This window comes from Nanorana parkeri, unplaced genomic scaffold, assembly GCF_000935625.1.
Source record: "Nanorana parkeri isolate BGI_ZX_2015 unplaced genomic scaffold, ASM93562v1 scaffold144, whole genome shotgun sequence".
NCBI lineage: Eukaryota > Metazoa > Chordata > Amphibia > Anura > Dicroglossidae > Nanorana > Nanorana parkeri.
In genome coordinates, this window is record NW_017306412.1 from 205,030 (window position 1) to 227,851 (window position 22,822).

Genomic DNA, 22,822 nt, shown 5'->3' on the forward strand with positions numbered 1-22,822 from the left:
TCAGGTTCACTTTTTTTTCTCTATACTACACCTTTGGGTTAATCTCTGCTCATTTTTACCATATGTTTACTGTGGAAAAATCTATTTTACCAATTTGAAATAACTTGTTTGGTTTAAAATGTAGCTGATATTTTTTGCCTCCCTCAACCAAAAACGTGTAATCAAATATTTTGCACCAAAGTATGTGATTATTTTATTTAATGTTTTTTGATTATTTTAATTGAAAAGCTTGTTGTCAACAAATAAGACTGTTGAGACACTGGGGTTGATTTACTAACCTTATAAACACGCCACGAACGTGTATACACCTCTGTAGTGTGTTCCCTCCCAGCATGATCTATGGGTGGAATCTAAACACCTTTGTAGTGTGTACACACCCAGCAGGTGTGTTGTGCAAAGCCCTGCATGAATTGCAAGGTGATGTTGTGTAAATTAGCTCTACATTGTGTTGCTTGCGTTGATGAATGCAGGAATGTAAATGCATGAGCTAACCATTTTTGTCTAAACTGTGAAGCAGCATTATATATGCATCATGTGCATGATTTTTCCATATATGGCATTAGTGGAAATATGCTTTTAGAGACTTTTTGGTTGATAAATACGCTTTGCTGTGTAAAAATCACACGCACCTGGTGCGTGCGTGTGTTTAGGTTAGTAAATCACCCCCACTGAATCAATGAGTGCTTCGTTCTCTTCCACTCTGAGAGCTTCCTCAGAGGGCATTATATTGATCTCAAGATACTGTATGTTACATAATTCTAGTTTTGAAAAAAATTAGTAAAATATACATTTGAATACATTTATTTGTATTAATCCAAACAAATATCTTGGATAATCAATGTATTTAGGTATTTTTCCCCCCACATTTTCAATGTAATTAAATTTCACGTTTTTAGCCTGCTCATAAATAATTCAGTGTTATGTGCATTTCATCAGTCCTTCTTTTTTTGTTGTTGTCTACAGTCCCTGCTAGCACTTCAAAATGAAGCCTCCTTCATGTGGACGTCTGACTTGGAGAGTTTAGTGTCCTTGTGCTTCAAAGCCTTTGAAGGAAGCAGTTATGACGTCCGCCTAGGAGTCTCCAGATTGTTAGGGAAAGTTTTGGCAAGGGCAGTGCAAGGAACATGTAAGTGAAATTATTTTTCATCTTTCTATCTGTGTTTAAATTAATCTTTCAGTTTTCCAAGCTTGTAATCATAGCAGTATCTTCATAATCTGCTCAGCCAACTTTGTTTGGGGCCCATTTGCACCATCTTTGTTGGAGCTGCATTGGCCATTCTTTCCAGTGCAGCCCCAAGGCAAGATGAGGCAATTTGCCTTGCCATGGATGGTGTCCTTTCACACTACTGCGTTGCAGTAGTAATGCAGTGGTGTGCCGGAAGCGACGTAGTTCAATTGCCTTGCACCCCTGCTGTGCCCATAGAACTGAATGAAATGTCACGAGTAACATTTTCAATAAAGTTCTAACAAAAAAAAAAGCACAGTGTGATCTGCTGGGATCAGCGCTTCGGCACTTTGATGGGCACAGCACACCAGGCACGCAGCGTCTGGTGTGAATTAGCCTTTAATCACACTCTTTCTTTTCCCAGATCATTCAACCTAGGCAAAACTAAACGGTACTATTACTGTCTTTTTGTCATATGTCAGTGAGGAAGCCCACATTTTCAGCTCAAATCATTCCCCCTTTCCACTAATGTGGAAAGCCTCAGAAGAGCAATGAAATGTGACTGTCACAGGAACGGCACATATATTTCTTTTTTTTTTTGCTCAAATTGTTTTTTATTGTTTTCCAATAGACATTACAATAACACAGGAAACATACTTAACCTCTTGCCGTCCGCCCGTAGTAGAAAAACGGACGGACGGCACTGCTGCATCTGCGGGTTGCCGTCTCCAGACGGCAATATAGGCCGATATTTAACACCGCGGATGTCAACTGGTTAAAGAATTTTGAAACTATAGACGAAGTAGTCAGATAATGTTATGGGGATTAGATATGGTAAAACATAATATTTAGGAATGAACAGCCAAGTAGGACCGTTGGTAACATGGAACACACTCCAATAGAGGAAACCACTGTAGTCTGACTCTGGAGGTCTAAGCCTCATGGTTGAATGAAAACAGGGTAAAAAATGCGCTAGGACTGCCCATTGGGAGTAGTAGGCAATATGTAGAGTGAAGTTAGGAAAAGGGGGATAGAGCATTAAATAGGTTTAAACTTTAGTAGTTCAGGTAGGCACTTCACACATTTCTGCAGGAGATTCCATCAAATCTGTAGATGGACTGGGTCAAAGTTCATGAACTATTATAGTTGATCCCAGCCTCCCAAATTATCTCGAATTTAGTGTAGGAACCATCCAAGATAGCTGTGAGTTGTTCATTAACCCTTTCAACACCTGTGATGCGGTTTTTAACAGACACATATAATTCTAATGTGTGCTGTAAATGGCTTTTCTATGCTGAACTGAAGACAATATGGCGACACCCAATTGGGGTATAACTGGGTCTTGGAGAACAGACTGTAGTTTTGTTCACTGACTATGCATCATTGAGTGCTTTTATATGCTGAAGATTTCAGATCTGGAAGCAATTTCTGTAAACATTTAAAAAGGAAACGGTAGCTTTAAATGCAAAAACTTTTCCTAAGTATTAATAATTCTGTCTTCTTTTTTTTTTTTTTTTTAGTTGTTCCATCTTAAAAGCCAGTTGTTGTTTGCTTCTAATACAGTCTTTGTTCTTTAAAACAATAGAAGACATTTATCAAGCAAATCAACAACACAGTTAGTCACAAATCAGGCTGCAGCTTGTTCAGCAAAGTGTCTGCTTCAGCTTTACAATCCTGTAAAGTGTCGCAGACAAGTGCGACACTTTGCAAAGTTCTGAGGTGGATTTAACTGAAGATGCTTCAGATTTTCACTCTAAGCAGAAGCATAATTACGAAGTGGTCAAGTTGTTTTATTCTGTTGCAGTGAAACTTTAGAGCAGCTGAATAGGGGATTTATGGCTCAGGCTGTAACCTTGTAGTAAATCTGTCACTCTGTACCACTGCTCCTGTTTGGTATTGCTTTGCTGTGCCACAGAATTGATAAATGTCAAAAAAGCAAAAACTTACCTGGAGGAAACCCTTTTCTCCTTTAACCCCTTCATGACTGAGGCCCTTTTTTCATTTTTTGCACCCATTTTATATTCCACATTTTAGGCCTGAAAATGACGTAAAACCCCCCAACATTATATATTTTCTGAAGCAACACACCAGAAGCCCAGGCATAGCCTATACAAGACAGCTGAAGACTTCCAGTGTGTGTCTACACCAAATCCAAAAACAAGCAACAATGGCAGCCGCTCTGATCTGTTTGAAACTAGCAATAAAAGGAAAGGCGCACATGGGTAGTTCTATACACAAAGCAATATCAAATGTCCCTGACACAACTTCAAGCTGGCCAGCAAAAAGGATGGTACCTTGTCTTCGTGAAGTACGTTTATTTAATATAGAATAAAAATGGTTGAAATGTTAATCACAAAGCCAGATTACATCACAGGTAATCCTCACATATCCAACGTTGGAGAAGCCTGATGAGCACCCTTCCAGCTATGGGAGCATTTCAGAGGGGCATACCCCTTTCCTCAAGAGTGTACAAGTCTGTTATACTCTGAGGAGGAGGGAAAGCCTCACCCAAAAGCTTTCGGAAGACCTATAGCTGGCAGGTCCACGATATGCATTTGTAGCAGTGGGTGCTCATCAGGCTGCTCCAACGTCGGGATATGTGAGGGTTATTATGAACATATGACTTATCTGGCTTTGTGAGTAACCTTTCAACTGTTTTTATTCTATGTTAATAAACGTACCTTAAGAAGACAAGGCAGCGTCCTAATGTGTTTTCTTTCTTTTACATACACTGGAGACTCCCCTGGTTGAGTTTGGGTGGCTGCCCTGATCTGGGAAGAATTGAATATATGTGGATTGGCCGACGGATGGGAATAGCCACTGACCCCAGTTCTTTTGGATATGCAATAGCCAGAAAAAACCTCTAACCTGTTTCAACTACTCAGGTTTTTGTTGCATACATGTGGAAACTACACTGTTTGTGCATTGCTATATGTATGTTCTGTAGTCGAGAACTTGAATAGTTTAGAGTTCTGGACCGCCCTTTACAGAGGTGCCTTGATGCGGCAGTGTGTGTTCCACTTGTATCTGCAAATGTTGCTACAAAAATCTCTGTTTTACCCGAGTAGCTGAAACAGAAAAGTGAGGTTTTTTTTGTTGACTAGCTTGAAAGTGTGCCAGGGACCCTTTCCTTTTTGTTCTAGTTTCACACAGATCAAATTCACTGCCATTGTTGGTGTTTTCAATCATTTATAACCCTTCAGCTATCATTAATAACACTTGGTGATCCTGCCAATTAAGTCCTTGTTCAGGCACTTCCTATTATGGCATCAGATGTTTGCTCCTGTGTTGTCACACACTGCCCTGTTTGAGATTACAAGCAGCCGTGCTGCAGCACATTGAATATGCATGGTCCACTGTTGTCACTTTCTGTACACTGGTCCTGGGCATTTATTTGCAGATAATTCCAAAGCAAGTATTAATAATAATAATAATAATAATAATTATTATATATATATATGGAGCAGCTGTGCATGGTAACCAATCAGCTTTAGAAAAATAAATGTTCTTCAGTAAGGATCCATTCACACCATTTGCTTTGGAGCTGCACTGGCCAATGTTTCCAGTGCAGCCCCAACACAAGACAAGACAATTTTCCTTTCCACGTATGGGCTCAGTTCACACGCTTTGGCACTGTACCATGGCACCGCACACCAGGCGCTGTGCGACTTAGGGTGTACATCTGCTTTAAAGGAGAACTATGGGGTAAGTGTTTTTCCCCATAGTTCTCCTATGGGTCACGGGAGGACACAAACTAGCATCCTCCCGTGACCCAAAGCTTAGTATACCGCGAGCTACAGCGCGCGGTATACTGAGACCTCCGCAGCCGGGGCGGATCCTGACATTACTGTCGAGATCCACCCAGCTGCATGATTGACCGCTGGCTCTGCCTATCTAGAGGCAGAGCCAGCTGTACCGGCCCCCTCCCCCGTCCATTCCGCCAGTCAGCGCCAGAGGATCGGACGGGAGGCGGGGAATCCCTGCATGGAGCCGTGAGTGACAGTCACGGCTCTCTGCAGGGACATGATCGAGAAGTGAGCGAGCGACTGTATGTGTTCGCTCACTTCACTGGTCATGGATAGTGAGGGATCGGTGTGTAATACAGTGTGATTTGGTTTTAAAGTTTTTGCTGTTTTCTTTTTGATTAGCTCCCTCAAGGCAAAGTGTGCGCAGACTGTCACTACAGGAGGCTCTTGGTCTGTTGTCTACTGGATTCTTGCGAGGGAATTCTGGCTTTCTTAGAGGTGGAGGAGACATGCTAGGAGGAAATAGCAGCACAACTCGCCATGTGCGTCTGGGAGCAACTCAGGTATTTGCTCAGCTTAATGACAAAGTAGAACTGATTGTTGGGGGAAGTGCTGCTATAGGTACCAGTTCACGTTAATGATTATGTATGGCAGCATATCGCTAACAACCAGTCAGCCTCAGCTTCAGATAAGGTCTCATACTTCAAAAAGTCCTTGGATTTCCTCTGGAAGTAAATATTTCCTGTTTATGCGATTGACTCACTGCTTTCCAACCGTATTCCTCTTATTATGACTAGGAGCCTTTGAGCTGAATTAATCTCTTTCATTATCTGTAATGTTTAAATATTCACACTAAACTCCTTGAAGTTTATATTTAAACATATTTTAATATATGAAATTAAGCAATATTCCCCACCCCTTTCTTTTCTATTATTTATCTTTCCACTAATACTGTAGAATAGTTTTATAATGTGGACAGAGTTGTGCATGCCCCAGTCATTCGTATTGTTTTCTGCAGCACTGGGGATGTAGATACATGTTATGCTTTTTTATTGGAAACAGGTCTATTTTTTTTAACATATTGGTGCTTGCTCTGAAAATGATGTATTGGGGGTGATTTACTAACCTAAACGCACGCACGCACCAGGTGCGTGTGATTTTCACAAAGCAAAACGTATTTATCAACCAAAAAGTCTCTAAAAGCATATTTCCACTAATGCCATATATGGAAAAATCATGCACATGATGCATATATAATGCTGCTTCACAGTTTAGACAAAAATGGTTAGCTCATGCATTTACATTCCTCCATTCATCAACGCAAGCAACACAACATAGAGCTAATTTACACCTTGCAATTCATGCAGGGCTTTGCACAACACACCTGCTGGGTGTGTACACACTACAAAGGTGTTTAGATTCCACCCATAGATCATGCTGGGAGGGAACACACTACAGAGGTGTATACATGTTCGTGGTGTGTTTATAAGGTTAGTAAATCAACCCCATTGACTCAAATATCTTTGTGTTTGCTCTGACTGTGAATGTCTAAGCTGTGTCCTGCGTAAATGAAGAATTTACAAAAAAAAAGATGTCCTCTCCTGGTCAGTTATAAACACTGCAATCATTTTAGAAAACTTCACTGTTTACTCATACTTGCTGCTGTTTCTGGCCAATAGATTCCACTCCCTTTCTACTTCATGGCTTTTCTAACCATTAATAAATACTCCTTTGTTTTTTTTATTCCTTCATTTTGTACTCGCATTTTAAAAAAAAAGTGCAAAATAGAAAAAAAAACCCACTTAATTTCTTTTGTAAAAAACTTTGCAATGCTTTGTACCAGAATCATATTTTTATTGTCATTTTAAAGCCACACAAAAATCTGGGTGTTATATGCAGAGGGCCACTGTAAAATATAAAAATCTTACCTTGCAGGATACCTTCTCCTGCACTTAGCACCCAGGGCTTCTGGGCTCTTGAGCTGTACAGTGCTCCACCCTTCCTCACTATTGTCAATTCACAAAATATTTTTTTTTTTCTTCAAAGACTACAAATCATTCTGTGATTGGAGAAGAAGAGGAGGGTGTGTGAATGGGGGATAGTGTGGAGGTGCGGGTCATGCGACCAGACTGCTGTACTGCTCCAGTCGTATCGCTTCCCTCCCCTCAGTGACTGAAAGCTCAGCGTTAAGTGTCATAGCTGGTATGCTGCAAGTTAGGATTTTTCTACTTTGCACCTGCCCTCAGCAAATAACACCTAGCGTTTTGATGATAATTTACACACCCAGTGCAGTATGTAAATTATCATTTTTCCTGGATCGTGGCGTTAAGCAAGACAATTTTATACTTTAACTACAGTAGCACTAATTTTTTCTAGACTAAAGCTGTCCATACACTATATGAAATTGCTACAGTGGGTGCTGCTGTCGGCACCCGTTCAGCCAGCATCCCTTGATCAGCTGATCGAAGAAGCCAATCGGAAAATCTTGGCACGAATGGTGTTTGCAGCCAGTCATCTGACGGCCGCTGTCAGAATACAAAGGAAACAGCGAGGATTCCTCGCTCAATGCTCGTATTTTTTTTGCTCAGCCCGCAGGTTGAATGGAAAAAATGGAACATTGTAGAGGCAGCTTAACACTAATCAGAGTAGATAAATAAAAATTGCTGTGGTCCATAGAGGTGTAAAAGCTAAAGAGCTAAACAAAAAAATCTTATGCTGGCGTTGCAAACTCTTCTCATCAAGAATGCTAAATATAAAACCTCGAGGGGTAAATGATACCCTTACTGGAAAGGATATGAATGATTGCAACCCAGTACCTAGTTAGTTAAAGCGACACAGAAACATGGTGACCCATAAGTGCTTGAGAAATGTTATTGGAAGCAGCTGGTAACACAGAAGTGTGAACTGCATGTCATCCCAAGTCCAAAGACGCTCATGTACCTTTTAGGCATTTGGTGTTTTTCTGCTGGCGTTTTGCTGCCCAGGTGTGAACAGGGGCCATTGAAAATCATGGGATTTCTTGTGTTTGGCATTTAAAAGCGCTTTTCTAACTGCTCAAAAATGCCTAGGTGTGCACCAGGCCTTACAGTGTATGGACAGCTTTACTTTGTCTTCTGAATAGCGTTGGTGAATACTTTACTTAAATTGGGTTTTGCTCTATGGTACCATGTAGATATGATTTAGCTACCTATACATGGGTAAACTCTTCTTCAGTTACAACATATCAAAAGAGCCTGTTCATGGCATGATTGCTAAGACCAACTACTGATAGTAACTTTTTTCCCAAGTGCCCTTCTTCACAGTAAACCATGCAGATGTTTTTTTGGTGAGCTGGATGGTTTTTATGACTGGCTCCCCATTTCCTTGTTGCTCTCCTTTGTTTACTTACATGCCTTTTTGCTCTTGCACCCACAGGCTTACATTGTCTTTATCAGCACACTTGGAGGACAATGGCTTTCTAGAAATGTCCCATTGCTCTTGTCACATGTGTTAGAGCTGGTGTCCCATCAAAAGGCAACTCAGAGCCCTGTGGAAGCTTGCTGTGCGAGACGTTGTATATCCTACATTCTTAGAGCTACCATAGGGGAACTGCTGGGTGAGCAGGCCCAGCTGGAAGCAGCTCGAGAGATTTGTGAGGTCGTCAGGAAACTCATGAAGTCTGTAGGTATGTGATAAGTTGACGCTGCCACTTTTGTTGATCCTGTTTTCGTATTCATGAAAGCTGCATTCCTGGTTGTATGAATCTGAGCAAAAGCCGTCTTAAGAAAATCACTAGTAGTTGTTGTAAACATGGGCAATATGCTTAATCCGTAGGATTTCTAGTGTATAACAGGTGTAGGCAACTTTGGCACTTCAGCTGTGGTGAAACTCCAAATTCCATGATGCCTCTGGCCATCGTGACTTTCGCTGTCTGAGCCTTGTAATGGACTTGAAGTTCCACAACAGCTGGAGTGCAAAGGTTGCCTACCCCTGAGTTTTATAATCCGAACAAGAGATTATCCCATAACCTCAATTTTTGGAGAACACTGGGTTAACTATATCTAAGACCAAAACTTTTTAACGAAGTAGAGAAGGGCTAGGAACCTCTGACAGGTTCTTTTTTTGCTGTGTCCCCGGCAGGGGAAATGCACCCTCTCTGTTTGTCCTGTGACTATTGTCACTGGGACAGAAAGTGATGGGAAATCCGCAATGTCACAATTGTTTTGAGTACATAAATAGAGGACAAACCTTCCAATGGAAATATTTGGTCCAGTGACAGCTGTCTAAATAGGATTTGAAGAGATTTCCACTTCTTGTTGCGTCTCTGGGGCAGAAAGTTGATGGAAATCAGGTTACAGAGGTCAAAAATAAAACCTGACAGGGATTTTAGCCATTTAATAACCTATCCAAGTCTACACTTTGGCTTTGAATATATTTTAAACCAAACCTTTTGAAAAATATATTTATATTACCATTTTTTAATGTCATCTGCTAGAGCAGCTCTCGAATGTATGGCCAGATTGACCTGAGAATGTTTAGGAGGTAATGAGAAGGTAGACATACATGACTTTGATTTCAGCCAATTCCTGCTGAATGAGTCATAGTTCGAGCCATGGTTAGTCTGCCGGCACCCCTGGATTGACAAACCTTGCGAAATCAACTGAACCAGGTGGAAAATTGTCAGGTGTCGGCTGTCTCAATACAATAGCCAGCAAGGGGGTGGTTCCTCCATCCATGCTGTGTAGCGTGGACGGGGCAAGCAACTGATTTCTCTCATTCAGCTTGTGGGGCTGAATAAGAAAAATCTTTGCATGTATGACTAGCCTTAGTTAAACTGACCATACCCCTTTTGAACCAAACAAATATCAGTTGTTTCTCCCATCCACACTGCACAGTATGGATGAAGAAATCTGCCTTGCAGGCTATTTAATCCAGCAGCCAGCTCGATCTGCAGCTCCTAAATATCGGACAACAATTTTCAACCAGGCTTCATTACAAGAGTGAGCTTGGAGCAGTGGCTACTTTACAACACACACAGGGACCATGGGGAACAAAATTAGACACCCTCCAGTGTTGGCATTAAACTAGAGATGATTTGAGGATCTACAGCTGAGTGATACACAAATAAGATACATTTTTAATGCATAGAATGACTTCTGTTTTACTGCGTTCCAGGACTATGATGGGCCTGCAGCCTGCTGTGTTTGCAGTCTCTCATAAAATCGACCTTACCGCGTATCTGTGGCAAAAAATTAAGGTGATGCTGCACATGTCTGTTCCTTTCTAGAGCAGAATTTTTCAACCTTTTTACAGCCGAATCTCTAGGCAGAATCTTGAGGCATCCCAGTATGAAATGTTAAAAAAAAAAACAAAACAATAAAAGCATAAATGTAAAAATGCAGAAAATGTTCCTTCCTTCCAATATCCTTACCAGAACCTTATGCGAGATAGAGGTCTGGTAAAGGATTTTAAGGGGGAACAAAAACACAAAAATAATGTGAAGGGTTCCCCCTTCACATAAGGGGCCGCCTTCACATCAGGAGTGTCGTTCTATCACATCAGAATTCCCCTCTTTCACATCAGGAGCCTCCTCTTCACATCAGGAGCCTCCTTCACATCAAAGACATGACGCTGCATGAAAATTTCGAGGCACCTTGAAGAAGCCAGAAGGTACCCCAGGGTGTCATGGCACCCTGACTGAGAAAGGCTGCTCTAGAGAGCCATAGGATCCTGGAAGGGTGGGTATTCCTAATGTACAAACAGGGACATATTTGCAGGACCAGCAGTTTGGGGATCCCAGAGTTCTCTAGAGGGCAGACCTGGGGTGCATTATCTTGAGTTAAGATATCTGGTTGTACCTGATGTACAGTTATCTGAAGGAGCTTTCAATGCAAGATAATTATGTTTAATTGTGTACACCACAGGTCTTCTTTGATACACGGCCTGAATATATGCAAATATGGTTGGCAGATGTGGTTAAAAATTGTGTTTTTATCAAACTAAAGCATTCTCTTATAAATGTACCCTTGCTTACTGATCTCTTTATTTTATTTATTTATTTTCTTACTAGATCTTGTGCTAAGTGACAGTAATCAGGAGACTCGGTTCTATACCACTGACATCTCTGCCAGTCAACATGTGTTGGTCTGTGCCCTGCAAGAGCTCGGGGATCTTATTTTAGGACTGGGTACTACAGCCTCCCCTTTGCTGCGTGACTCCAGTGCTGGTAATCTATATGGGAATGCAGTGGGGCTGGTTACCATGTTTGTATAAGGATGGGATAAGTAGACTAACACATTTCCTTATGCTGCTTTACCTCTGTCTTATAGGGGTCCTGGACACTGTGATTTCAGTAGCTCTCCACCCTAGCCTAAGTGCCCGCTTAGCCTCCGCTTGGTGCCTTCGCTGTTTCGTAGTGTCTCTGCCTTCTCTAGCAGCTCCTCTCTTAGATCGATGTGCTGAACGTCTGATAGCTCTTAAAGCTTCTTATGAAGCAGTGAGTGGGTATAGCCTTTTAGCAGCTGGACTGCTTGGCTCTGTTAGGCTGTGCCCACTTGGTGTGCCACAGGGAAAAGGCAAGGTAAGGCTCATGCTCGGTGATGATCTTAGAACCTAGATCCTCATTTACTAACTGCACTTGATCTGTTTTGCATGTAACATAATTGAATCCATTCACCTGCACTTTATTCTTCAGTGCCCTTGTCACTTTGCATGTTTCCCAAAGCATTAAGATAGTATAATCCTCTGCAGTGACAGGGATGTTCAGGTCAGAAAATAAAGCAATAGCTGTATCGATGTATTGCTTTGGGACAGACCACTGCTTTCCTGTTCAGTTTTAGGCATTTTGCACAGATCTGAATATACATGTGTAGTTGCAGACTAACTACAGTCCTCACATGTCTGTTTTTTTTTTTTCGTTTTGAGTTGCATAGTTACATAGTATTTGGGGTTGAATAATTACATAAGTCCATCAAGTCCAACCCATATAGGTCCGCGCATCATCTCTTTCTTAGGAGTACTTGTACCCCTGTATATTACGGTCCCTCAGGAAATCATCCAAGAGTTTCTTGAACAATTCACACTCCTGGCTGAAATCACTGCCTATGGCAGTGAGTTCCAGACCCTAAACACTCTTACCGTGAAGAACCCCCTTCGTCCCTTGTGCTGGAATTTGTTTTCCACCAATTTTAGGTGGTGGCCTCTAGTTTTTGTAATGGAGTTAATCTTAAAGAGTTTGTTGCCAATGTTGCTGTCGCCATTGAACATCTTGTACATGAAAATCATATCCCCCCTTAATCTCTTTCCAACGTGATGTGACTTTCATTTTGCAGTATAGATGGTGTAGAGATGCAAGAAGTGGGCTAGGTCATATGATTTATCTAACAGCTCTTGCTTGCATTTAAAATTGTGAAATAAAGATTATTATAAATTAGGTCTCATTGACCCAGCATTGTAGAAGAGGGCCAGGGTTGATGGATGGTGGTTATCTGCTTTTAAACATATTTCTTTATTGCAGGTAATACTAAGTCTGGCAGAAGACTTACTGTGCTCTGCAAGCCAGAACAGTCGTCTCTCTGTACATCGAGTACATGCTGGGTGGCTTCTTCTCGCTTCCCTCATGACTTTGGGTGAGAGTCTCTTGTTGTTATGTTTAAATAGATATGGTCAGTCCTAGAGCTGCAGCTAACGATTATTTTCAAAATCGATTAGTTAGTCGATTATTAAGTTCGATTAATCGGTTAATCGGATTAAAAAAAATACATTTTTAAAAATGGGTCCAGTGATGTGACTACTAGTTTGTATTGAGATTGCAGTCCATCACAGGAGCAAGCTTGGAGCGGTGGAAGTAAAAAAGAAAAAAAAGTGTGGTGTGCAATATAGTGAAATGAAAAGTGTAAAATTATACAGCAATGAATGCAGAATGGCATCGGTTATAGAGGACTACAAATCCCAGCAATAGTACATTATACAGCACAATGCAGAATACCGCCAGCTATAGAGGAATACAACAAATCCCAGCAATAGTACATTATAGGTATTCTGCATTGTGCTGTATAATGTATTATTGCTGGGATTTGTTGTATTCCTCTATAGCTGGCGGTATTCTGCATTGTGCTGTATAATGTACTATTGCCGGGATTACCCACAGTAAATACTTTATTACGCTGAGAGTCCGTGCACAGGCCAACTGGGCTCTTCATTCTGGTCGCTGAAGCCTGTCTACTCCTCTGCTGCTGAATGTTCCTCGGCATCCTAATGTCTATACACTTGTATAGAACATAATGATGCAAGGATTCTTAGACCGCTGCAGCGGAGAGGAAGGGAGGCTGTAGGGACCAGTCTAAGAACAAGCCGATCCGAATGATTGGATGAGGATAACCTTTTTTTTGTTTTTGTTTTTTTTGTTTAGCACCTAGACACCAGTGAGCAGTTAACCCTTGCAGTGTGGGGGTTGCCCCACTGCAAAGATGACCGGACTTTATTTCTGGGTGGATGTTTTGATGCAGTTCTTTTAACTGTATTTTGCATGTATGACTGACGTTGATGAAATCAGGAAAAGTGTTTGATACAAGCTGTTGGATCCCAAGGTCCCTGTGCTCAGGATGTATTTCCAACACCCAGCAAGCACTCTGTGACCCTTAGTGGCTAAAAGAAAGTAATGTCCGAAGCTTAAGCCTTTTTGGCGAGATATTAGAGAAAAAATGCAACTTATTCTTGGGGAGACTCTTCCGTTCACTTCTTCTACTTTTTTTGCTGTATTTGCTGCATATTTCAAAGGCTAGAAATAAAGCTACATCTTTGCCTCATTTATTAAACGCTGCGAAAAGGTTGATTCCGAGATTTTGGAAGAGTCCAGCGGTTCCTACCAGAATAGATTGGGTCCGGCAGGTTAATCTCACTATGGAATCTGAAAAGTGGATAGCAACTTGCAAAGGGAAATATGAAAAATATGATAAATTCTGTAGTGTATGGGAGACATAGATTATTATAGTTCTACGGTTCTTTAAAGTAAATGGGAATACCTTTTTAAGTAGTATTTGTATATCACTCATGAGAATTTGTTTATGTTTTTTGTCTGTTGTTTAGTTTTGTTTGGATATGTATGACTATGTTATGATGGTATAATATGACATGTTTAAAGATTATATTTAAAAAAAAGGAACAGCTTAACTGCTCTGTGCTGCAGTGAACTCTGGCTCAAGACTGCAGTAAAGTGGTAATTCAAGACTGCAGTCAAATGGTAATTCCAAAAGATGTCACCAGCACTCCAAAAGTAGATTCAATATGTTTTAATGACAACGGTCATTCAAAATCACAAGTACTTTCGGGGCCACGTTGGGTCCCCGTCATCAGGCTCAGAAACGGGGACCCAACGGGGCCCTGAAAGTTGAATCTACTTTTGGAGTGCTGGTGACATCTTTTGGAATTACTACTTGACTACACGGTGCCTCGGTGGTCGCTACAAGCACCCTATTACAGACATCATCTCCTAGGAGATCCGGTAAGGAGTGCAGTAAGATACACACAATTTTGTACTTGTTCTCAAATGGGCGCCATGTTCAAATCTAATTCCAATCATATCCAAAACAAGGACTGACTTCCAGATCACGATATTCTTCTTTAATTTCACATCCTTCTATATGATCTATAAATGCATATAATGACATATGAGAGGTGTAGTAGAACAATCAATCCTTATAACACATAGCTGTGTTTCAGATCCAACCAAATTTTAAGCTAGGTAGGAGTTGCACAATAAATGCAGTGAGGTGATCTATTACACTACTAATTTTGTCATTATTTGTATTTATGGATCACAAAGAAAGTTGTTGAATTAATTCGGCGGGCTTTTTGGATAAACAAATGTGTCGGTGGAATGGATCTTAGCACAAGGCATGGTAAATTTGAAGGTGTTCAATCTTTTGGAAGTAATTGATTTGTGTTCAGATCTGGCATCAAGGCCCTCCTATGAAGAAAATCTAAAATCCACCTGTATTTGCTTATTGTTTATGCTCTTTTTGTTTTTTCCTACATGTTTCAGGTCCTTCAATGGTCCACCCCCATTTAGGCCGGATTTTACTTCTTTGGCGGAGTGTTTTTCCACAAAGTCCTAAGGAACTGGATACAGAGCAAAGTCGGGGAGATGCCTTCACCTGGCAAGTCACTTTGGAAGGAAGAGCTGGAGCTATGAGTGGTGAGTCTAAACTGTCTGCAGAAAGTAGCATATTACACCAAAAATGTACCAGAGGTCAGAAGTGGAATGTGTCTGTCTTCAGACTTGTACTATCTGGCAGGTCAGGAGACCTGATTTCACTGCTACAGATGAATAATACATCAGACATAAGTCCTGTCCCTCCCCCAGCCTCTGGCTGGACATTTCTCTTTTACTCTGCTCTCTCCTCCTATTAGCATGTTCTTTGTAAATCATGAGCACTTTAGCACAACTGGCTGGCTCCTTTTGGTGCTTTGTCCTATCCCAGTCTGAGCTCTGCTGTACAGGCTGTACAAGGACTACAAGAAGTCAGTTGCAGCTACTTACACTGCTTGAATTCAAAAATACATTTATTTAATTGATAAATCGATACAACGCTGAATTCATTTTTGCCTTCTATACCAGCCTGAATTTTATCTTTTATTATTATGGTTGTTTAAGCCAGTTATTATAGCTATGTGACAGCAGCAAATATTATATCAAATAGAGAGATATCAATGAACTCCTTGATGCTAAAATGTACAAATGCAGAACAATCGTAGTCTTGCATTCAGTTAGAACTTCTGGAAAACTGCTGAATACAAAGGTGAACTACATACAGTATATGTTAAGTGTTTTCACTTCCAAAGGAGATGTATTTCTGATTAGCCAGCCTTGTCATTGACACACTCCTATCACACTGTGTCGCCCACTAGAGGACCTCACAGTGATGTATTGTCTAGTACCAGACAGGTCACACAAAGAACGGAATGGTGATAAAAAATATAGTGGAATCGCCTGCATAGCTTTGCAATTTGGGATAGCTTTGTGAATCACACGACCATGTGGTCTTAAGCTGGCCATGCACTGTTTTCAATAATTTTTCGTTCAACCCATGGGCTAAAAAAAAAAAAATAGAACAGATTCCTTCTCCAACGCTTCCAAACGTTGATCGAGGAATCTCCTGATGTCATCATTGTATTCTGATAGTGGCCGCCGGCAGATGTCTGAATACCCTTAGGCTACCTGCTCCTGTTCATTCGAAGATTTTCCGACCGGCTCCTTTGATCAGCTGATTCCTCAAGAACCGCCCAAAATTCGCACACTATACACATACATACATATAACCACTTTAGAATAGTATTTATTGTTTTCACTTTTGTTATTACCATTGTTTCTAAATGTAATGGTTATTTTAATTTTATAAACTATAAATCAAAGAAAAGTCATTATTGGGGGTCAAAGTAAATACAAATATCTTTTCTGGCAACCTTGAATAATTCGATGTTCGCTATAGCTGTAATGGGTCTTCCAAGTATCATAGAAATGTGTGTCTCATTTGTGCTCTGTAATGGCACTATTCATCATAGATCATATCCCACCTCTACCTAACCACTGAACGATCACATTCTCAAACAATTCATCCCCACACAGCTACCTCCTCATGTATCACTTGCTCCTCCCTTTTAGATGGTAAGCCCTCACGGGTAGGGCCCTTCTTACCATCTTGTCTTGAATTGTATTGTGATTGTAATGTCTTCTTTATATTGTAAAGCGCTGCGCAAACTGTTGGCACTATATAAATCCTGTATAATAATAAAATACAGTATAAATCTGAGTTATTATACTTGTGATGCTTAATTAAGTTCTGTTGTGGTACTTTCACCTTGCAGCTATGCAGAGCTTTATATTGCATTGTGGGGAGCTCATGACTGAAGACATTCTACAGAGCCTCCTTCCTCCCCTTCCTAGTGCTGTGTCTTTACTGACCCGGTAAGTGTTCCACATTCCTAGGATTATGAAGAAAAAACACCTGTTCACACCAGATACAACTGTGTCCAGCTTGCTTTTGATTTAAAATATATCTGCTAGAAGTTCTCTTGAATTAATTTAAGATTTTGTTTGGTAAAGTATCTGAGATACTTGGCAAACACTTTTTATAATTTGACTTTACTGGCAAACCTACCAATAAAGAATCGAGCCATTTATTACAGCCTGCATCTACTTCACAAAGATGTTACCAGAATATTTGGATCTAAAAAGGTCTATAAATGTCTATCTGTTCATGTTTAGCATTTTTTTCATAGCATTAAAACATTTTAAAATGTATTACTTTAAAGAATAAAATGTGTTTGTTCTTTATACAGAAAATTATTGATGAAATGTAATAGTAGCAAAGTCCATTAAAGGAAAACAGCCGTCCAATCACTGCTCTGACTCATTCATCTTTATACTGTACATATGTGTGTATAATTTAAGCTTGAGTTGTTGAGCTCTGTAAACTACATGCTATTCACAGTTGGTGACAGAGGAGGTGAGCAGACAGAGGAAAACCGTGAAAAGAAGCTCAGAGCTCCACCTGCTGGCTGCATAAGGATATATAGAGTTGAATTTATTAAATCTGGAGCAGTTACCCGGGGCAACCAATCAGCATCTATCTTTCATTTTCAAAGTTTAACTGAATACATTGAAAATAGAAACTGGTTACTATGGGCAACTGCTTCAGTTCCGTCTGCTCCAGTTCAATTTCCCCCCTTAATACTTGTACACCTAAGCCCATGATTGGGTGAAACATGTCAAAGGGGGGCAAGACACCAATGATGTGGTACAAGCTTCCTTCAGTAAATTATCCCAGCGGAATCTGGTATGGGGCCAGCTTTTCTTCTGTTTGTATGCACTCATATTGGAGCAAGGACATGCTCCCAGCGGCAAGCACCCGGCTCATTCCTTTCCTGGGGCATGGAGGAGTGGTGCTTCTTTTGTGTGTTCTTGATGGCATCAATGTGACGCTTCTCGGATCATTCAGAATTTGACGTGTGCAGTTGAACTCATCCTGACCTGCGTATGAACCTGCCTCAAGCAGGTTTTGCATTCCCATACACTTGTACAGGGACACAAAACATATTGGAAGCAATCAAAAGCTGAGCAATACAGGCCATTATGGTCATTTACACTCCCAGATTTTACCATGAAATGATGCTGCACAAATAGTAATAACCCAGAAGCTCAGGGACATCGTTTCAACAGTGTGCAGATTACAGATTTTGGAGTTTATCCTGTACATTTTTCTTTCAATATCTGCTTTTCTCCGGTTTTGCACTGCAGTAGTTACACATTGTAGCTGTAAATAATCATTCCTGTGACTTTTATGGTTCTGTTTATGTCATCTGCTCTAATTCAGTACCTGTTTCTTATGGTTAGGCTACCCAGTTTACAGAAGCTATATGGGAACCCGTTGAAGTCTTGTTCTGTCCTATATAGACAAAGGCTGTACCAGCTACTCAAACTACTGCCTCCCAGAGCTTATGAAGGTACTTTTTTTATTTATTTCCTATATAATATTACTGCAGCCAACAATGCTTGCTTGTGCTTTTTTATAACAAAATATTTAGAGATCCAATTGTACTGGTCAGTCTTTACAGCCTATATATTGTTCTGTGTTGTGAACAGGAAGTATTTGTACTGTTATGAAGGAACTGGTTGCTGACCTGTCATCCCCTGACTACACACCTAGCGGAGCTGCATTCCTGCTTCCATCACTTTGTCACCCTGATGACCTAGTGCTCTTGGGACCCTCGTTGAGAGAGAGCAGTCATAGAGCTGTTGAAGAGCAGGTGAGATGCATAGGAACTTGTCTAGTGGTGGATCTAAATAACATGGGCTAATATACATAACCTGGGTTGCTATTCATTTGCATGAAAATTGAAACATTGCTTTACATTTGCACAGGTGAAATAAGAAGACAAAACTGAATGTTTGTCTCCAATTCTTTCAGACCATGACTCCGGGCAGAAATTTAAATATACAGTTCATATACATATTTGTGAACAGTTTACTTGCAAATACATGTAATTCACTATCACAGTTCTTTTGTTTCACACATGATTGCCTCTAGGGACAAGGAAATAACTTTCTGTAGATTATGTTTGAAATTCAGACTTCCACAATGTTGAGAATTGCATTGTAATATGCTGAATAGTTGCTTTACATTAATATGATAATGTGACCTTTTTTTCCCCTTTAATACTCCTTTGTTATCCAGCTCCTGCTCACCACTGGGATTGCAGGTGGAAGTCTGGAATATGATCCTCATGCAATTTATCAGATGCCTTCCGAAGGAGAATCTGTGCCTGCCTCCCTTCCTCCAGCCTTCACTGTCATTCAAGCTGCAGCCTCACTCTTTGGCGTTTTGCTGTCAAATATGCCAGAGTCACAGAGGTAAGGTTGTGACTTTCCTAATAAATATAGGATGGAATTATTGCATATAGTTATGATATCTCATGTCCTCTTCATAAGAACATAAGTTGTCCTCATTGTCACTTGTAGAGTTCAGATATTGGAGCAGTTGGTGGATTCCATCAAGCAAACAAAAGGCTCCCGTCAACAAAGCATCCAGCTATCAGCTCTTACAGCACTCTGCTGCTTCCTCAAAGTAAGTATTCTTGTTGGGTAAGGGCTGGATTACAAATGACTTTTAAATTTGAGTATTCTGGTGATTAAGCTGCTTAGTGACATTGTTGAACAATTTATATTTCTATTACCACTTATTGGTTAGCATAGCAGATCTCTGAAAGGCTTATAGGAAGATAGATACATGAAAATATCGTTTACTTGGCCATGCTCTAATTGCCATACAATAACACCCTGGATAGACATTACCTATCTATGGGCTACGCATCTGAGGCCTCTTCCTTCTAGGTTTTTCTTAGTGTTTTGTAACAGTTTGAAATCCTGCAAACTTGATTCGGGTCCTTGACTTACTAGGTGGTGTCAACGTTTGGTGCGTTCAGAGATGCTCTTCTGCATACCTTAGTTGTAACGAGTGGTTAGTGTTGCCATTCAATCAGCTTGAACTCATCGGAGACTGGGAAAGCATTAGCACGACAGCCAAGGAACTAACGTTTACAAAGGTGTGGTCAGAAGTAGCAGTTTCCAGACTTTTCTCATAACAGAGTAATTTTATGTGAAGGATGCACATTTTGGAGACAGCTCCTGAATAATTACCATTGTCAAATGTACAGGGCACCTAAGAAGTGATAATTGTTCCTTCTTATTCTTATCTGTCTTTGCAGCATCTGGCCTCAGATCGTGTAAATTTAGGGCCAGAAGAGGCTCGAAAACCATGTCTGGGCTTAATTCTAGGAGCGCTGGAGAGCAGCAGCCCAGGACTGCGATGTGCAGCTGTGGAATGCATAGCCAGGCTTTCCCATGTGGTGGCCGAACCTGCTTACACTTCAGGTTTAGCACAAGCTAGCTTTGAAAAGTACGTGGCTCAGAATCACTATGACGTAGTATTTTAGATAATACAGCTTTCTTCATAATCACTTTATGTTCTCATATAAACTTTCCCTGTTTTTGTGTGAACACATTTTATTCATTGCGTTTTCAAAACACTACAGATCAGTTCTTACAGAAAATTACAAAAATGATACACACAACTGTGTACACGAGAATATGCTCAACTAATATAAGTTTCACAGTGAACTACCCCTAAGACACAGGCTTTTCAGGGGTCTTAAACTGCACTGTTTAATATTTTGGTACATGGGGCTAATTCTAGGACTAACTGAACTGTAGAGCTGTAGGGATAGTGTTGTTAAGTTAGAATTTTCCATTATATTTCTGCCATTCATTTGCATTTATGAAAATTGTTAAAAATGACATAATTCCGTTAGGGTTTTGATCTACTTTAATATTACTTTTGTTTTTGCTTTGCAGACTGAAAGTTGCTAGAGATGTGGTGACCAGAACCAGTCACTCTTTAGCCCTGGGTTCTTTGCACAGATATCTTGGAGGCCTCAGCTCTTCCCAGCATTTAGCCACTTGTGTATCAGTGTTACATTCATTGTCTCAAGATACTTCATCTCCCGAAGTTCAGGTTAGTGGGCCTGGTCATCTAGTCCATATAGACTAATTTTCATAAAACATTAATTTCTCTCCCGTTCATTGAAGGACACAGGCAACAGATCGTAGATCCTGAATGGTAGGGTAATATCGCCACCTGCAGGAGAAGGACGCTAGGCACAAAACTAAAGACCAATTACAGCCTAGGGGCGGCCCCTGCCGGTGGCCAAACCCCCCACCTGCTGACAAGTCTCCAGTTTTTTGCCTAGCGTCAGGAGTAAGGAGCTAAAAATTTTTCTCTGAAGAATTTTTTTCCTTTCTTCCGTTTGACTGGATTTTCTTCTAGCAAGTGTCCCCAGGGCGACAGGCTGGATGACTGTAGATCCTTGTAGTCTCCCCTGGGTGACCGACGAGCGCATGCAGACTCTGCTACGGTGGGTCGGCTGCGAGGGGTGGTCCTCCCCGACGCCTCATGGGATTCGTCCCGGGAGAGGGACCTTTGACCGGGGGCTCCGGCCCACCGGTCGCGGCTCTCTCCGCAGGCTGGCGACGCCGCGGCTTCGGCCGGGGGCGTTCTCCTGCCGGTGCCCTGCTGGTCCTGGACGGTTTCCGGTCTTCCCTCGTGTGGGTTTGTATGTGGGGTCTCCGGTGGATGTTCGTAGGACCTGGATTGGAGGTAAGCTGGAGGCTGCGCTGTTCTCACAGCTGCAGCCTCCTGTGTCTTCCACCTCCCCCCCCTCCCCTCCTTCCCTCCTACCTAACATGGTGCTGGCTCCTGTGAAGGCCCTCTCGGGGGGTCCCTGGGCCTTGGAGGTGCTTGGTAGTTGGGGTGGGTGGTACACGCGGCTGATGTCGCTCCCTGGACGGCCGCGGCCGCTACTTGAGGCCCCGGTCTGGATGCGGCCTACGTTGTCCTAGGTTACCTAGGCCTCTCTTGGGGTGGGGGACGGGCGCTGTCTCAGTCCCCAGCGGCCGCCTGTCGAGGCCCCCTCGAGGCCCCGGCTTTTGCGGCCTCCAGGCGGCTCCACGGCCGCCATCTTGCATATGAGCAACTTTGCCCTTTCGTTACATCACTTCCGCCCAGGCTTCCTATAGCCCCGGGTGGATGGGGAGGGCATTCCTTTCGGCTCGTGGACGCCATGGATGGAGGTCACAGCGGCAGAGATTCTCTCTGGGCCGGGACAACGCAGGGGGTCGTGAGTTGCTGGGGGTCCCTCTCCCTTGTTTGGTGGTCTCTGGTCTGTGGGGTAGTTGTTTTGCTGCGGGTGTGCAATGGATCGCAGGGATGACACTCCTGCATTGCCTTGTGAGGGTTGTGGGCTGCGCTCTGCGGACCCCTCTAGATCCCCTCTTTGTGCGGCCTGTACGCCTGCGCTGCTTTGCCTCTCGCCCGTGCGCCCCTCTGGTGCTTCAGGGGGGGTGGGTGGTACCGCATTGTCCCTGGAAGTTTTTTCTTCTGTCATGGCTGGGTTCGTTACGCGCATGCAGCGCGCCTTGATGCAGCGCCCTCCTAGGAAGCGGGCCCTGCCTTTTGCCGTCCCCTGCCTTGTCAGGGGAGTCCGAAGAGGAGGGGGAACTGCCCGCGCCATCACCTCATCCTGGTCCGGGTGATTCCTCACATCCTGATTCTGCCAGTGAGGATGAGGCTGCGTCTACGCTCCTGGTCCAGGAACGTGAGACGGTTTCAGCGCTGGTCCGCGCTGTCAGGGAGTCCCTAAAAATTGAGGATGTTGCCATCACTTCCACGCTGCCGCATGTGCAGTTTGGGACGCATAAGAGCAGGCGTTCCGCCAAGGTGTTTCCTTACATCTCCTTTTTTGATAAATTCATTTATAAGGAGTGGAAACGGCCTTCCAAGTCCTTTGGGCTGTGGCGCTTTTGCGGTCCCTGTACTCT

At 42.1% G+C, this 22,822-nt stretch overlaps 1 protein-coding gene across 1 annotated transcript in view; it reads left to right on the forward strand.

The window, feature by feature from the left end:
• The window catches only part of HEATR5A (HEAT repeat containing 5A), a 74,075-nt gene that overhangs the window by 8,876 nt on the left and 42,377 nt on the right, over positions 1 to 22,822 (forward strand). Inside the window, exons 5-18 of the mRNA XM_018554155.1 lie at positions 964 to 1,126; positions 5,314 to 5,474; positions 8,326 to 8,575; positions 10,961 to 11,116; positions 11,220 to 11,470; positions 12,407 to 12,518; positions 14,933 to 15,085; positions 16,756 to 16,855; positions 18,284 to 18,393; positions 18,533 to 18,696; positions 19,125 to 19,300; positions 19,409 to 19,514; positions 20,155 to 20,345; positions 20,801 to 20,960. Of these exons, the coding sequence (XP_018409657.1) occupies positions 964 to 1,126; positions 5,314 to 5,474; positions 8,326 to 8,575; positions 10,961 to 11,116; positions 11,220 to 11,470; positions 12,407 to 12,518; positions 14,933 to 15,085; positions 16,756 to 16,855; positions 18,284 to 18,393; positions 18,533 to 18,696; positions 19,125 to 19,300; positions 19,409 to 19,514; positions 20,155 to 20,345; positions 20,801 to 20,960 (2,253 nt within the window). The remainder of the gene's footprint in view (positions 1 to 963; positions 1,127 to 5,313; positions 5,475 to 8,325; positions 8,576 to 10,960; positions 11,117 to 11,219; positions 11,471 to 12,406; positions 12,519 to 14,932; positions 15,086 to 16,755; positions 16,856 to 18,283; positions 18,394 to 18,532; positions 18,697 to 19,124; positions 19,301 to 19,408; positions 19,515 to 20,154; positions 20,346 to 20,800; positions 20,961 to 22,822) is intronic.